Source organism: Abrus precatorius, unplaced genomic scaffold (assembly GCF_003935025.1).
Source record: "Abrus precatorius isolate BTA unplaced genomic scaffold, Abrus_2018 Scaffold4, whole genome shotgun sequence".
NCBI lineage: Eukaryota > Viridiplantae > Streptophyta > Magnoliopsida > Fabales > Fabaceae > Abrus > Abrus precatorius.
Window position 1 is genome coordinate 20,173,434 of NW_020874384.1, and position 15,861 is coordinate 20,189,294.

Consider the following 15,861-nt stretch of genomic DNA (forward strand, 5'->3'; position numbering starts at 1 on the left):
GGTGTGGATTATATCTCCAACTGAACCACCTTTTCTTGTGTTTTGATTTGTATACATCTATATTGTACTTTCAGCTTCTTCTTTTTTTTCTTTTTTTTTTTTTTCTGTTCTGTTCTTATCTTTCTTTAGGTGTTTACAATTATACAGGGTATATAAACCTTTATTTCCTTGTCTTTGAGCTTTTTGGCCCATTGAGTTTCGGTTTGGGAATTGGGATTGATACCAAAGGAGAAGCATGCGTGGCCTTTGTCCAATGGAGAACTAGCAGAATATATTCTCAATTGCTTTCATGCAAAGCTTTTGTTTGGAAGGAGAAATTCTCACGTCTGAAGCCAGGGATAATAATTTTTTAGGTACCACTAAATCCATGGTTATTGATTAAAAAAATATTTATTGTTTTATTTAATAAGTAAGAAAATGGGTAACAAATTACTATACGAAAAATTAGATTTATGTGTTCGAGTCATAAAACATAAGTGGCCCCCAATTTATTATTCCCTTCAAAATTAGTATTAAGCTACCTGGGTAGAAGAATTATAAATCAAATTTTTATCTTTATCTTTATTCAAAATACACCCCCCCCCCTTCTTTAGATAGCTCTTTACATATAAAGTTATTTAATAGGGATCTGTACTCGAATTTTGCAACTGGCCAGTTCATAATGCAACAGGGCTGTTTATAAATTTTGGAACAAGAAAGAAATCCATTAAATGGTTTTTTTGACTTTTTTTCATTTTTGGTTCAGGCAATGATTTTTATTTTTTATTTTCGTTTTACGTGTATAAGATTTTGAAAGGAGTCTTTTGGGTCAATGAAAGGAACCTAGAACAAGAGTAATTTTATTTTATTTTTTGTCAACGAACAAGAGTAATTTTCTGTCAACAGCCGTGTAAAAGTGATGGGTCACACGATGTCAAAAAGGGCTTTGTTTGGGGCCAGGCCCAATATTCTCTGATCCGAATTTTGGACCGTTAACTTCCATACACCCCGAAGTCCTACTTGGTGAAACGAAAGGGAAAGGGCAACACTGCAATTCTTCTTCTACCATTTTGCATTGCAGATTAAAATTGAATTTTGTGAGAAAATGGCTTCGGAAGACTTGAAGGCGGTGAAAAAAGAGGAGGAAAATAACAGCAAGAGTTCCGGTTCGAAAAAGCTCGCTACCTCCAACGTTAAGGTTTCAAAAGTTAAGAAGGAACCTAAAGTGAAGAAGGAAGAAGACAATGACGACGATGACGACATGCCCCTCACTAAAAGAACCTCCAATTCTAAGGAAGTGAAGAAGAAGAAGAAGGTAAAAGAGGAGGAAAAGAAGAAGAAAAAAGAAAAGAAGGTTTATGATTTACCTGGCCAGAAACGAGACCCACCTGAAGAGGTGTGCATTTTGCTTCTCTTCTCTGTTGTTCTTTTCTTACTTTTGAGTAATCAGTTTCTAACTCTTCCCATTTTTCAGAAAGACCCTCTCAGGATTTTCTACGAGAGTTTATTAGAGCAAGTTCCCACTAGCGAAATGTCTCAAATCTGGTGAGTTCTTCATTTACCAGCTGATATAGTGAAGGAAGGAACAGCATTATGATTCATCAATTGTGATTTTGTTTTCTTAATGTTGTCCTCCTCCTTTTAATTTCGTTAGTTCTTCTAGCTTAAATACTTGACTATGCTTCCCAGCAAGAGCACTGTTACCAATTGTTAGAGCCTGTGAAACACCGTAAAATATGCTTTTGAGTAAATAATGAGAGTAGAGACGGAAGAACAGTGAAATTTATCAGGGTCTAAGTAAGAAGCTAAATGCCCTATATAGAGTAAATTTGGTGTCAAGGATACACAAGAAGGCTAAATATCATATCCTTGGCAATCAAGTGGACTTTGTACAGTAATAGAATGCTCTTAATGTTTCACACGTATCCTTAAACTTGATTGAATAAAACCCTTTCATTTAGATGTCAGCATTAAGCTCAATAGTACTTTCCCAGCTTTTATAACACACAAGAATATCAAATTGTCTGCGCTAAAGTGAGGGTTATGATTGCTATTAGTTTCCTGACAAGGTTTTTTGACCCCTCTTGCACGAGTAATTTACCTTGTGATTGATCAATCTTCCATCCCTCTCAAAGGAGCGTTTGTTAGCTCAAAAGACCTAAACCCCAAAAGAGCTAAGCATACCTGCCTCTGTGGATTTATGGGGAAACTAAATGGAAATAGTGTATTTTGTACTCGTTGGTTTAACTTAATGCACGGTAAATTCTTTCTTGAACCTTTTCATAAGACTCCATCCACCCTTCCTGTCTATATTGGATTTGTGTTGTACTCATTTTGCTGTCTTTTGTGTGCCATCAGTTTCTGTATCATAGTCTTTATCACCGTTGCAAGCATCAAGCAATTATACTTTTCTTGCTTTTAATGTCATTTGTAGAAATTATTTCGCCTTACCTTCTCCCACTCTTTCTCTCTCCCTTGTTCCTTGAAATTGCAATGCAATGTCTTCTCGGGTTTAATTTTGATTCACCTGCAATGTAAATTGTTTTACACTACCTGTGAACCTTGCAGTGCCATATGTCAACAAACACTTGTAAACTTTTGTGACAAACCTTATTTATTTACTGCAACGAGTGACACTTGCGCTATTGAATTTTACAGTAACCATTTATCAAATGTAAAAGCCCTTATTTAAACAAGACAATCTTCTCTGCAGATTGAAATTTCTCCCATATCTTTTATATCCTGTGGAATGGAGGTGTAAAAGCTATCAGATCATTTATCTAAAAGAAAAAAATGGAAGATATTAAACAAGATACAATGCCTGTTTGAAACTGGCAGAAAAGAGCAGCTGTCTATCTGCTATCTTCCAAGCAATAAAAATACTTCCTGTAGTTAATAAAGAATAGAAGATTGTTTATTTCCATTAATGAATGCAATTGCAGGTTGATGGAATCGGGCTTGCTTACTAAGGAGATCGCCATGAAAGTATATGAGAAAAAGCAAAAAAGAGGTCTGCAACAGAAGCTCACTTCTCCAGTTAAGGCTATAGCTGCTATTAAGAGCAGTACCAAGTCTGTCACAGTTAAGAAAAATGGCCCGATCTCCCCTGTTTCTTCTGCTAAAAAGAAGACAACGAACTCCACTTCAAAACTCTCCAAGAAGCGGAAATCTAAGGATCTAAGCTCTGAAGATGATGAGGACGATGACTCTGATGATGAAGTTATTTTATCAGCAGCAAAGAGGAGAAAGCTTGCTTAATCACGCTCTTTATGACAGTGATAAATTGTTGCATTTTTTTACTACCATTTATTGCTGGTGACACAACTTGTAAGGCATGAATATTATATGACTTTTAGGAGGCATTTGATATGCAGTCCATTTTCATTCTTAAGAATTATGTTTCCTAGTAATCGTGATTTTTAAGAATGTGATAAATGTACCTAGTATGCCTAAATGTCTATGACATTTCTGGGAATTTTAGACAAGTATACTTAAAACTTTCTCCTTTCATAAGAATCTTGAATTCTTACCTCCTCTTATGAAAATATTTTGTACGAAAACACGATCAAAAAATTATTTTGGGGAACGTCTTTTAAAAAATACATACCAAATATAAGAATTTAAGATTTCTTAGTTAAGATTCTTAGGAAATTGAAAACAATCTTCTCGCAAAACACTTCCTTAATATATTGCACATGGTTTACAATCTATATATATATATGATCCAACGCTCATATCCCAAATTTTTTCGCTTGCATGCCTCCTTTGGGAAGCTCCATTTAAGCTACTCTCATGAGTTGCTGAAAATTATTTTATATAATTTTTCACACTGTCACAGCATTTTTGCTATTTTAAGTAATTAATCAACTTTCTATTTCAACTGAAAAACTCTACACAGTTTGTTGAATAGATCCTCCAACTTAACTTACACTAATTTTTCTCATTTGTGTGACAGTTTTATAAGAATACAATTAAAACATTGCTGGGATCCATCAAGAGTGAAAACGATGGAGTTGCTACTTGTAGTAGCTTGTGCTGTTCAATGATGGGCCATGGTATTATGGTATGATGAAAGTTTAGCAAGGTGCAACACAGAGGTTATGGTGTGTCGAGTTTCATACGGTGCCCAATGTGCATATGGATAAAATCAGCCCAAAAGCAAAAGAGTTGAGTCCAGTTGACCCAATCCATTTTAATAGGATAATCCATGAATTATAATAAAGAAAACCTTAAAGCAAACATTAGGACCCATCCTCTCTAATTTTCTCATTCCATAAGCCCCATTTATCACTTTAAGTTCTTTTCATGTTGATCTTCGGCGGCGACGGTCCCTCTTTGAATCTCTCTCTTCTGTTTACCCCCTCTTTCTGTATATATTTTTCTTATTTTTTCCAATCACTTTTTAGTTTTGTTGTATAACTGTAGTTTTTGTCTTTCTACTTTTCGTTCTTACCTTTCTTTGCTCTGGTTTTATTTTGCATGTTTTATCTCTTTTCAATATTTTTATATTTTGATTTTTTTTGTAATATATCTTTCTATTTTGAATAATAATTTCAGTTCTCTTCTTTTTTCCATTTTTTTATTTATATCATATTTTTATTATAGCCATCATGGGTGCAACACCATCTACCGTGGTTTTGTGGGTTTTTTTAGGCATGCTGTCACATGCCATTAAACACCGGTGTGACCATTGCTCTAAGTGTATCGAAGGTGACATGATCTCCAACTATGTGTAATTTTATTATTGGAATTGTTAATAATACAGTAACTCTGGCTTTTAAACTCTCAATGAGTGTTTAAGAGAAATTGTAATATATGACAGTAAGGTTTTTTTTTTCACACACACAGAGTCGTAATGTTTTCCTTTACTATTTTAATCAATAGTTGTGATTTCATTGTTCTTTCTTTTAAAATATACTTTTCATTTTAGACTATCTAAGTATCTTTTGTTGTTAAAAGGTGTAATTCAATTTCATTGTATTATTTGTGCTATTTTAATGTTATACTGGATCCAGAACCTAACAAGTAACAGACCAATGATTATTTTACTTGGTGTTTTCTTATAATATGTTTAATCCACCATGAAGAACGACACAATGAAAACAAAACAACATAGAAAAAACAAATAAAGTACAAGTAACTGGACTAATACACTATTGTTCCGGACTAAAATTATAGCGTATCTCCCATACCTGTAAATATTATAATTTAACTAACTCACCTTGTTGTCCAAAAATTAGTGGAAGACATGAATAACGATTTTATCAAAATAGAGATTAAGGGAGTGTTTGTTTTTTTTTATAAAAAAAATAGTTTTCTGTTTTTAAAAAAATACAAATTTTTATTGAATTTTATTTTTAAAAAATAATCAAGCATACTCTTAATTTTGTATTTATGTGAAATTTTATTTTTCCAATTTTATCATAACAAATCACACAATCTCATACCCTTCACACCTACAAAACGTTTTTGTCAATTCAAGTTTCGGAGTTTCTTTGTAAATACCCACACGACAACCAATGGAGAGCAGCAACATTAATATTGGGTAATAGTGAAAGAAATAACACTATCAATATATTTTAATTAAAATCAAAATTTAAATCTGAAGTTAATGAGATGTATGGAAATTTTTTCTTCTTTTTTATCTTTTTACTCCCTCTATTTTTCTTCTCCTCTATTTTTAAAAACAATACATGTATTAAAAAATGTAATTAATATTTTCTATATTCAAATTAGTTTTAATTTATTTGACATTTACCCTCTTATTTGTAATAACTGTTGTTAAAACTTATGAAAATATCCAAAAATGTCTTAGATTATCTTTTTAAGATTAAATTTTACATTTGTTATTAATGAATGAAAATATTATAATATTCATTCATCTTTAACATATATATATATATATATATATATAGTGAGAGAGAGAGTTTTAACTGTTTTTATTCTTTCTTTTACTAAACATTTAATACTATATGTTATTATTTAATACCTTATTATATATTATTTATACTTTTATTTGTTATTTGGAAATAAATATAAATATTATAAATCCCATCCATTATACTGATACTTGGCCAAAATAACTCCCACGAGCAATCCAATGTGATTACAAAAAAAACAGGAGGACAAAAAAAAAGACAGAAAAAGAAGAAGAAAATAAGTTGAAGCAAGCATAAACCCTAGTGACCTCAATGGGTGGACACGCGACACGTGTCAGGAGGTGGTGAGGGTGGGCATGGATTTCCAAATTCTGTGTTTTTATTAAAGAGCGAGAGGCTCTTCCTTCCAAAGGAAGAGTGAGATTTGGTAGAGAACAGAGGATGAAACAGGAACATGAACATGAACACCAACACCAACACCAACACGAGAGTGAAGTTGCTCAAATCCTTATTAAGCTCCCAAATCTTATATGGGAATCGGAGTGTGGCCATGGAATCCTTCCACTAAAGTGGGGTGGGAAGAGGAAGAGATCTACGATTGCAGTTACCATCAAAAGAGAAGCTTCGAGTCCTGCAACCCCGTTCTCCTTCTCTCCCAGTGAGTCCGATGACAACCCCACTACACTCTTCACAGCTAACCTTTCACTCAAAACGGTATTCTTCAAACGTTTTTTATAAGATTTACGTTTCTCTGTTTTTTTCTTCTTTCTTCCATCCCCCGTTATCTAATTATTGGATTTTCTTTTATTTCTGCTTGTTTAGAAGCGAGAACACTATCTCAGGATTATAGAACAACTCACTAAAGACAACGCTTTGCTCTGTCGGGTAAATCTCTCTCTTTTCTTTCTTTTCTGTTTTCTCGGTTAGCAAGTAATTGGGCTGTTTTCCTCAATTTTTGGACCCTCTTAAATAAAACTATTTAAAAAAAGAGAGAGAAAATTATTGCTCATGGGTTCTGGTTGATCTGTGAAAATCCTTAACAGGAGGTGAAGAATGTGAAGTGTTATTTTGACAAGCTGAAGGAGTTCAATTTGAAGTTGAAAGCAAGGAAGCAAGAGGTACTATTGCTCTACTACCATTTGCATGACAATTTTCGTGCTTATCCTCTCTTTTTTTAATTATTTGAAGATTTCTCCTTCTGGGTTGTATTTATGTTGCTTTATCTCTTTCCTGATGCTGGGTCCACTCCTTTATTTTGATTTACTGAATTACCATTTCTTTTTACAGCTATGTCTTGGCCCAAATCAAACTCATCTCTTACAACAGCAATTGCAATTCACCGCCATGCCGCACCTTCCGCCCTTCATGGGGAATCACACGGCTGGGGCACCCTTAATCACAGAGGCTGAGCGCGTTGTTCGGCAACCATGCGGACACGCAACGACGTCGTCGGGAGCGCCGTCCAACAGTGGCGGTGCAATGGGCCTGGGCCACTGCAACAGTAATAACGAGGTGGGCCCAAATGGAATTCCTGATCTGAATTTACCACTTGATGAGTCGATGACAATGGAGTGTTGTGAAGCGTCGGATGTGAATGTGAAGAAAGATCTGAGTAGGGCTGTGGCAGCTCAAGCTCGAAAGAATAGGCTTCAGATTTATAGGTTGAAGAATCCATTCGGAAATAGTAAAACCCGTTTTTCTTGTAGATGATGTGTTATATTTATTGCTATATATACATCCACATAATTCTTCTACCTTTTTTTCTTCCCGATTCCTTTTAAGCCATTATCTTCAATCTCGTTACTAACTGCTATTTGTTTTTCCTCCGCGAGGGAATTTAATGTGTTACTGTTTCACAGAATGTATATCAGGGAAGCGCTCTGGTGATTTTGAATCTTTCATGAATCATGATGATAATAACAGCGCTTCTGATTCCGAGTTTTAATGGCAATTTAAAAGCTCGTGCAATGGTATATTAACATCCCCTATTCACTACTCATTCCGTTTTTGTTTATTATTATTCTTTTCAATTTTAAAGGAATTTTTAAGATAATAATAGGAGAGAAAATAATAATAAAATTAACAATAACAAAAAAAAATTAAGATAGTAGAAAATATTATTTATATTTTTTCCGTTCATTGTATTGCCGCGTAATTTTATTGTGAATATTCTGATTGAAATATTGTTGCTTTTAATCTTACCTTGGGACTAGGATGAGTTTCAATATATTTCGCAAATGGAACATTGGAAAAAATAAATCAAATATTATTTTATGCAGTTGGGAATTATCGTGAGATGAATTGTTTTAACAGCCCATTTAACTATTTTCAACGCACATGGAGCTAAGGTTGACACACTGCAATATCTCTTGACTCAGAAAAGAAAATATTAAATTATTAAAAAAAAAAGGTAGTATTTTTTGTTTCTAAATATAGACCCCAAAAAAAAGATTCAATTTTTTTAAAAAATAGGCTAAGGAGCGCCGCCTGTGTTTTGTGTTTGAGTTAGGGTTTGTTTAGGCTTGTTGCACCTGTGCCGTGCACACGTGAGGGTTAGGGGCTGCAGTTTAGTAGAATCCAAATTCAATAGCATGCTGAGTTGTACTTTGTTTATTTTCTTGTACTGGATTGGGCCTGTTTTTAGGCTAGGCAACGCCTTTTTTTTTTTAATCGCACCACTCCATTTTTAAAACAAAATTATGTACTATATTTTAATAACTTCTAAAAATTAATTTTTGGAAGGGTTGTTTAAAATAGAAACCACCAGGATTAGTTTTCTCTGTACCGAAAGGAAAAGCCTCAAGTAAGATGTGGTCATAACTAGTTCTGAATTAGGAAGCTCATCTAACAATATTTGAAGTTTGATTGCCTTCTTTGCTTATCAGTTATCACGCAGCATGCGGAAAGAGACTGGTTAGTAATACTTTTTTTTTTTAACACATCTTAAATTATTTGTTACAAATTTTTAAAAAATTATAAAATTACAAGAAAAAAAATATTAAACTAAATTTGAGAAAAAGTAAAATTTATATAATTTTTAATAAATTTTAATTAATACTTAAAATTGTGTTTAAAAAAAGTTGTTAACGTTATTCTATTGATAGAAGTAAGATTTGAATATTATCCTCAAGCAGGATAAATTGAGTAAAGCAGTTGAAGGATTTTCGCAACTTTAGGAGCGTGACTCTAGGAAAAGTGTTTCAGCATGGAATAGTCTCAAACCAAAATTGTAAGCGAAAAAGATGTTTTCCGTTTGTGGAAATCTTTAAATTGTACCCAACAACTATAGCTACAAGTGAAATTTAAATAAATTTCTAGCATCATTAATTTATTCAGTGCACATAACTAGTCAACATTAAACATACTTGCAATATGCGAAGCTTTTTTGTAAACATAATTATAGTTCATGATAAATTATGTTACATTATACTATATATTTATATTTTAAATATAGAGAAAAAAATTGTAATATACCTTCAGACTTTCTGTTTCTTTCCTTGTATTATATTTTTGCACCAAAAAGTTGTGGGGTTATTATATATTTTCCAACTTTTGTTTTTGTTAAGAGCATTTGTATTATAAACGGATAGGCCTAAAGCCATGCCTAGTCTGTTCTTAAACAGGGAGAAAGCTAAACAGCACCTCAACATGTGTAAATAAGACCCAAAAGAGTGGAGGCCCATAAAAGCATTGATGGGCAATGAGTCAAGTCCATAGCCCACCGTGGCTGAATAAGGAAACTTCTAGAGCTTCCATCGTCTCCATTATTTATAATGATCGATAAATGAAGAATGAGGGCTGCAACAGTATCTCCATCTCATGCTGCATATCTCTATGTATTCTATATTCGCTTCGTCTTGATGATCGAAATAATATCGTATTCGGTCTCTGTGTAATTAGCATATTATTATATTTACTATTGTGTACACAAGTGGATGAATTTTGATTGTTAAGGAAGCAAATGATGAGAATTTATTTCGGGATTATGAGAAGCTCGTCTATTTGCGAGCGATGTTTATCCTCATACTTCCATGACTCTGATGCGCTTCCATTATTCAGCTTTATCGAATTTCAGATCCCTCTCCCTGTGTCATTTAATAATTCAAATAGTTAGAATCGTAAAGTTTTATTGCAATTCTTTTGTTTTATGACTCATCTTAAATTATTTGTTGGTAACGACTGTCATTAAATTTGTTCTCGCGGTTGAGAAATTATTAATTATTATCTGCAATTTTTTAATTTTTTAAAAAAATGATTAAAACATCGATTGTATCTTTAACAAAACTTCAATTGTATACCCATTTTATACATTTATTTTACTGTTTATTTTTTTAATTATCCTTCAAAACCAAATATATGATTAGGTTTCGTTGTGTCGGCCACACTCGACATGAAATGCAGCTGTGTTAGGCTTTAGATAAATAAATTGATTGATTCCCTTGATGACCCAAATTTGATATTGCTCTACCAAATGCTGTGGAGTTGCAAATATCACGTTATTGCAGAATGGTCAAGTTATTTATATTCATTTTATTTACGATTTATACTGGGAAATATGTTCATGATTTGAGATGCATATTGACCAGTGGGTTCAAATTTTTTTGATTGACCGATTTCTACTTGCGTACTAACTTCATTAGAACAGGGGAGGAAATAATTACATGTTAGAGTTAAGAATATAGTAGGTTAGAATTCATTTATATATGAAAATAAGATTATGGATACAAATAGAGTAGGCTAGAATTGATTTACTTACCTTAACTCGTTATGAAATAATCTCGTCAGTTGTGCTCTAATTTATTACTTTTACAATTAAGGATTTTTTTAAGTGTCGGATGAAAAAATAAAATAACTATAATCATTTTCATAAAATCAGATTGCGGATAAAAATTAAGATTATCGTTTCTTGTTCATTTATTTACCCTAACTCAAAATGAATTAACTTAGTAAGTTATGCTCTGATTAATTACTTTTATAATTTAGGTAAAAAATATTTACCCGCAGTATTGAAATACAAAAGGACGAGAACGGCGATGATCTGACACGCCCGCCCCACTTTTAAGCCCCTCAGGACAATGGCAGGGCTTCAGGGTATGTAAAGGAAAATAGGAAAAAAAGAAAAGGTCCAGTTTTTTAGTGCAACGCGAATTGGGAGGAAACAAACTTATTCATACTTGACCGAAAAAAAAACAAAACACATCCATACACTTGCATGCATAGGAATTGGAGTATAGAATAATCAACTATTGTCTCACGGGGTACATTCCAAACAATTGAAAAGTAGTACATTTAAAAGCGAAATCGGCAAAATATAAGGCAGCAGAGAGAAAAGAGAATAAAAGAGAGTTCATATGGCTGTAGATACACGAATAGCAGCAAAACTAGATCGGTGCCAGTAGTTACCATTAGGGCATTGCTCAAGTTTAATCCAACTACTACTCGTCGTAATGCTCAGGCTCCTCCTCTTCGTACTCATCATCCTCGTCTGCAGTTGCATCCTGGTATTGCTGGTACTCTGCTACCAAATCATTCATGTTACTCTCTGCCTCAGTGAACTCCATCTCATCCATTCCTTCCCCAGTGTACCAGTGCAAGAAGGCTTTGCGCCGGAACATTGCAGTGAACTGCTCACTCACCCTCCTAAACATCTCTTGAATTGATGTTGAGTTCCCAATGAAAGTGGATGACATCTTCAAATTCTTGGGTGGAATATCACACACACTGGACTTTACGTTGTTGGGAATCCATTCGACAAAGTATGACGAATTCTTGTTCTGCACATTGATCATCTGTTCATCCACCTCTTTGGTGCTCATCTTTCCCCTGAACATAGCAGATGCAGTCAAGTATCGGCCATGTCGGGGATCAGCAGCACACATCATATTTTTGGCATCCCACATTTGCTGAGTCAGTTCTGGGACAGTAAGGGAGACATATTGCTGTGATCCACGGGAAGTGAGAGGCGCAAACCCCACCATAAAGAAGTGAAGACGGGGGAATGGGATCAGATTGACAGCCAGCTTCCTGAGGTCAGAGTTCAGTTGTCCAGGAAACCTCAGACAACAGGTAACTCCACTCATGGTAGCAGAAATCAGATGGTTCAAATCACCAACTGCAAGCAAACCATAGGAGAGAAATACACAATCGTTATTATTTTCTTGTATGCCTACTCTTGAGATTGATTCGGGGCCTAGGACAGAGAATATAATACTTACAGCTAGGGGTGCTGAGTTTTAATGTCCTAAAACAAATGTCATAAAGTGCTTCATTGTCCAGAACCATGCACTCATCTGCATTTTCAACCAGTTGGTGTACAGATAAAGTGGCATTGTATGGCTCCACAACTGTGTCAGAAACCTTCGGAGATGGGAAAACAGAGAAAGTGAGCATCATTCTGTCTGGGTATTCCTCCCTAATCTTTGATATCAAGAGTGTTCCCATGCCAGAACCTGTGCCACCTCCAAGCGAGTGGCAAACTTGAAAACCTGACAAAAAATGAATTTAAATTTCAGAGTTAAGAATGAATAAATGATGACAAAACTTGCAAGTTCACAAATTAGTGTAATCCTGAGACAATTATTAAACCGTTAAAAACAATATTTCCAGAAGCAGGTACCAATTATGAGCCACATCACATATGGAAGCATTTTAATAAATTTCACAATCTCAAAGAAGCAACATTTTTAGGCCATGGAGCATAGCAATCCTGTTCTGTTCAGAGTCTTGGTAGGGTAAGGAATCATGCTCACAGTAGCTATAGACCACTAATACAAGCTGCTATCTAATTAATAAATCATAATGTGGCAAAAAGAAACAAAACTTTGCTTCATGAATCTGCGTTGCTTTATTCTGCAGGCGGCATTCCAATTCAATCTATGAAATCAGATCCAGGTGGTAAATGGTAAATTAATATACTACAGCGACTTGCTCCATGTACCTAGAGATCCAAGTTGAATACACAATTCCATGTATTGCGTACATTGCTAATACCAATTACAAGCTTAACTCCAGTGTTTTATTGACTATTAGTCATAAGAACATAACATACCTTAAATTTACTTTGGTAAAGTTGCTACAAGTAAACGCACAACGTAGGTGCATTGTAATAGGACCATTTTATTTTAATTATTGCTTCATATCTCACCCTGTTTTGACAATCAATTTAAACATTACTTACCTGAGAAAGTAAAGATAGATAGTTGACCTGTTAGAATGTTTTTTTCCGGTGATGGGGGCAGAGGGGTACTAGTGTAAAACAGTAGTCAAATATCAGGCCACCATAGCAGGAAAGAGCAGATTTTATATAGTTTAGTTTAATTAATTACGCATTATAAAAAGATAACGTGGTCCCTGCATGTCTTCACTATTGACAACAGGGACCATGTTAACAGCTCAGCCCTGTCATTTTCTCCCAAAAACAAGCAATCTGTTTGCCAAATGTCAACAAGTAAAAGAAATTGAGAAAGCAATTATTACAGCAGAAAGATGACATAAAGAAAATCCCGATACTACTTCAGATCTACTATTATTCCTTTATTTATTATAGATCTGCAGATAGCAAATAAGAGGCGTTAATGTCATACAAATATTCCCCCCTTCCTTTGCATATCAGGAACTTGATAGAATGGCGAAAAATATTTCTCAATGGTTATTTCCCACATTCAACGTATTTAGAGTTCGGTTATCAAGACAACGACACCATACACGATTGATCCATAAAAATTAGTCATCATAAAGTGAAATGGAACTCTTTAACAGCAAAGTTTTTATGCGGATTGAATTGAGCTTGGCATTGGATCTCCCAGGAACATAACTATATCAGCGATCTCAGTGTGCGCATTCTCCAGTTCGGATTTAATTAAAATGTAGGGTTCAACTTATACTGTGTTTATCACTAAACACTGAATCCAGTGGCTAAGATCTAAGTCGTCATCGTCCATTGGATTCAGAGAAATTTGTAGATCTATTATACTGACAAATCACCGTTTGAATAAGACAGTTTTTAAAAAATAGAATAACCGCGAAAGAACCACAAATATCAACGACACAAAAACAGAGAAAAGTAAACACAAAATTTTAACGGATCTGCAGGTGCAACGTCGCGCAAGCATTATTGCATTCGAAAATAGAAAAAACAAAGACAACTCGCTGGCATCGTAGAATGTGAATATATACCTTGCAAGCAATCGCAGTTTTCAGCCTCCTTTCGAACGACATCGAGAACAGAGTCGATCAACTCGGCGCCTTCGGTATAATGACCTTTGGCCCAGTTATTACCGGCACCGGACTGGCCGAATACGAAGTTATCGGGGCGAAAGATCTTGCCGTAAGGGCCAGATCTGATGCTGTCCATTGTGCCAGGTTCAAGATCCATGAGCACCGCCCTGGGAACATACCTTCCACCAGAAGCCTCATTGTAATACACATTGATCCTCTCGAGTTGGATATCGGAATTGCCTTCGCCGCTGTACTTTCCGGTGGGATCGATGCCGTGCTCATCGCAGATTACCTCCCAGAACTTGGAACCGATTTGGTTGCCGCATTGGCCTCCTTGTACGTGCAAGATCTCTCTCATGGTTGCGACGAAGAAGGAGAGATTTAGGGTTTGGTATTTATTTGGAAGAGGGAGGGAAATGAAATGAAATGCGACAAAATGAAATGAAATGCGAGGGGTTACGTTAAGGGTGAGGAGAGTGCAGTCATTTATGGAAGGAGAGAGAAGAGGGATATTCGGAGGTTAGGATGGTAATAACGAATGGCGGGATATTTTGTTTTCGAGTGCGGTGTCCTGTGCCGTTCATTCTTCAAGGGTGACAGCCATGTTACCGCCACCAACTGTACCAGCGCATAACTTCCCTCACGTTATCTCTCAGGCCCCACCTTTCTCAACCTCCTTTCCCAAATTACATTTCCACCCATTCCATGATTGCTTCTATTCGGTGCATTCCTATTTTTTAAATGCATTCAGATCGTCAATAATAATTCTTATTTTTAGTTTAAATATTTTCAACTTTACCACGTGTTTTTCTGTTTTTTCTTATTTTAAATGTTTTATTTATTCGTACCTTTAATTTTTAAAAATTCAATTAACTAATCTTCTTATGTCATCTAAATAAGTTAGTTCTTTAGGGGTATAAAATTATTACATTCTTTTTAAAATCTGATTCCTCTATGCTCACCCGAGGTCTTTTTTTTTTTTTTTTTGTATTTCCTTTGTTTACCTTTTTTTTCCTATGGACCATATATATTTTTGTGTTTGCTTACGTGGATGATACGAGCCTAAATAACTTCATTTAGGGGACTTATATTAAAGATAAAATACAGAATCCAATATGCATGAATTGATATTAATCCCAATTAGATAATTCGGATGACAAAATCACATTAAGTAAAACATCAATTCAGTTTTTAAAATTTAAATATCATTAATTCTGTAAATAAAATAATTGTCTGTATTATAAAAAAATTATTTTTTTTTGTCGACCATTAATCATTTCAGCCCGTAAATTTGACCCGGGCAGACGAATAACATCAATATTAGAAAAATGTCAATTTAGTCTCAAAATATTATAAAGTTAACATCAGTGACATCAAGATTTTATCACAAATAACATCAATAACATTAAGTCTCTAAATTTAATTAGTATTATCAATTTAGTCCTAAAATGATTAAAGAAGCAACGTCAATGATTTTGGTCCTTGGTGTTAGAAAAATGTCGTAAACTAAATTGACAATGTGCCACAAAACCATTAATGTCGTGAGTTCTAAAATGCTTGGCATGTGGTTATTAAAGTTACTTTTCAAGTTTATAGACAAATAAAAACACAAATTAAAGATGAAGATATAAAATGTGCATGTAAGGCGATGTAAAAGTAAATAAGTGTTGTAATTGAATGGAGCGGGGAAAAACAACTTCATATATTCTATGCGTTGTTTATGCCAAAGTGTCAACAAAAATACTCGTTATGCACCAATATTTATACGTATAAACAGGTAATTATC

General features: G+C 34.4%; 3 protein-coding genes across 3 annotated transcripts; 2 read left to right on the plus strand and 1 right to left on the minus strand.

Annotated features, from left to right (window-relative positions):
* The first annotated feature begins 1,014 nt into the window (after positions 1-1,014).
* Positions 1,015-3,383, plus strand: LOC113865509 (transcription initiation factor TFIID subunit 11). The gene is made up of 3 exons (XM_027500110.1): positions 1,015-1,375; positions 1,454-1,524; positions 2,922-3,383. The coding sequence occupies exons 1-3, from the start codon at positions 1,085-1,087 to the stop codon at positions 3,235-3,237; spliced, it is 678 nt and encodes a 225-aa protein (XP_027355911.1). The 5' UTR covers positions 1,015-1,084; the 3' UTR covers positions 3,238-3,383.
* A 2,684-nt stretch (positions 3,384-6,067) lies between these two features.
* LOC113865508 lies at positions 6,068-7,828 on the plus strand. The gene is made up of 4 exons (XM_027500109.1): positions 6,068-6,572; positions 6,681-6,743; positions 6,902-6,976; positions 7,146-7,828. The coding sequence occupies exons 1-4, from the start codon at positions 6,300-6,302 to the stop codon at positions 7,566-7,568; spliced, it is 834 nt and encodes a 277-aa protein (XP_027355910.1). The 5' UTR covers positions 6,068-6,299; the 3' UTR covers positions 7,569-7,828.
* A 3,192-nt stretch (positions 7,829-11,020) lies between these two features.
* LOC113865507 (tubulin beta chain) lies at positions 11,021-14,530 on the minus strand. Its single transcript, XM_027500108.1, has 3 exons — positions 14,034-14,530; positions 12,074-12,343; positions 11,021-11,970 (listed from the first exon to the last, which is right to left on the minus strand). The coding sequence occupies exons 1-3, from the start codon at positions 14,431-14,433 to the stop codon at positions 11,294-11,296; spliced, it is 1,347 nt and encodes a 448-aa protein (XP_027355909.1). The 5' UTR covers positions 14,434-14,530; the 3' UTR covers positions 11,021-11,293.
* Between the last annotated feature and the right edge of the window lie 1,331 nt (positions 14,531-15,861).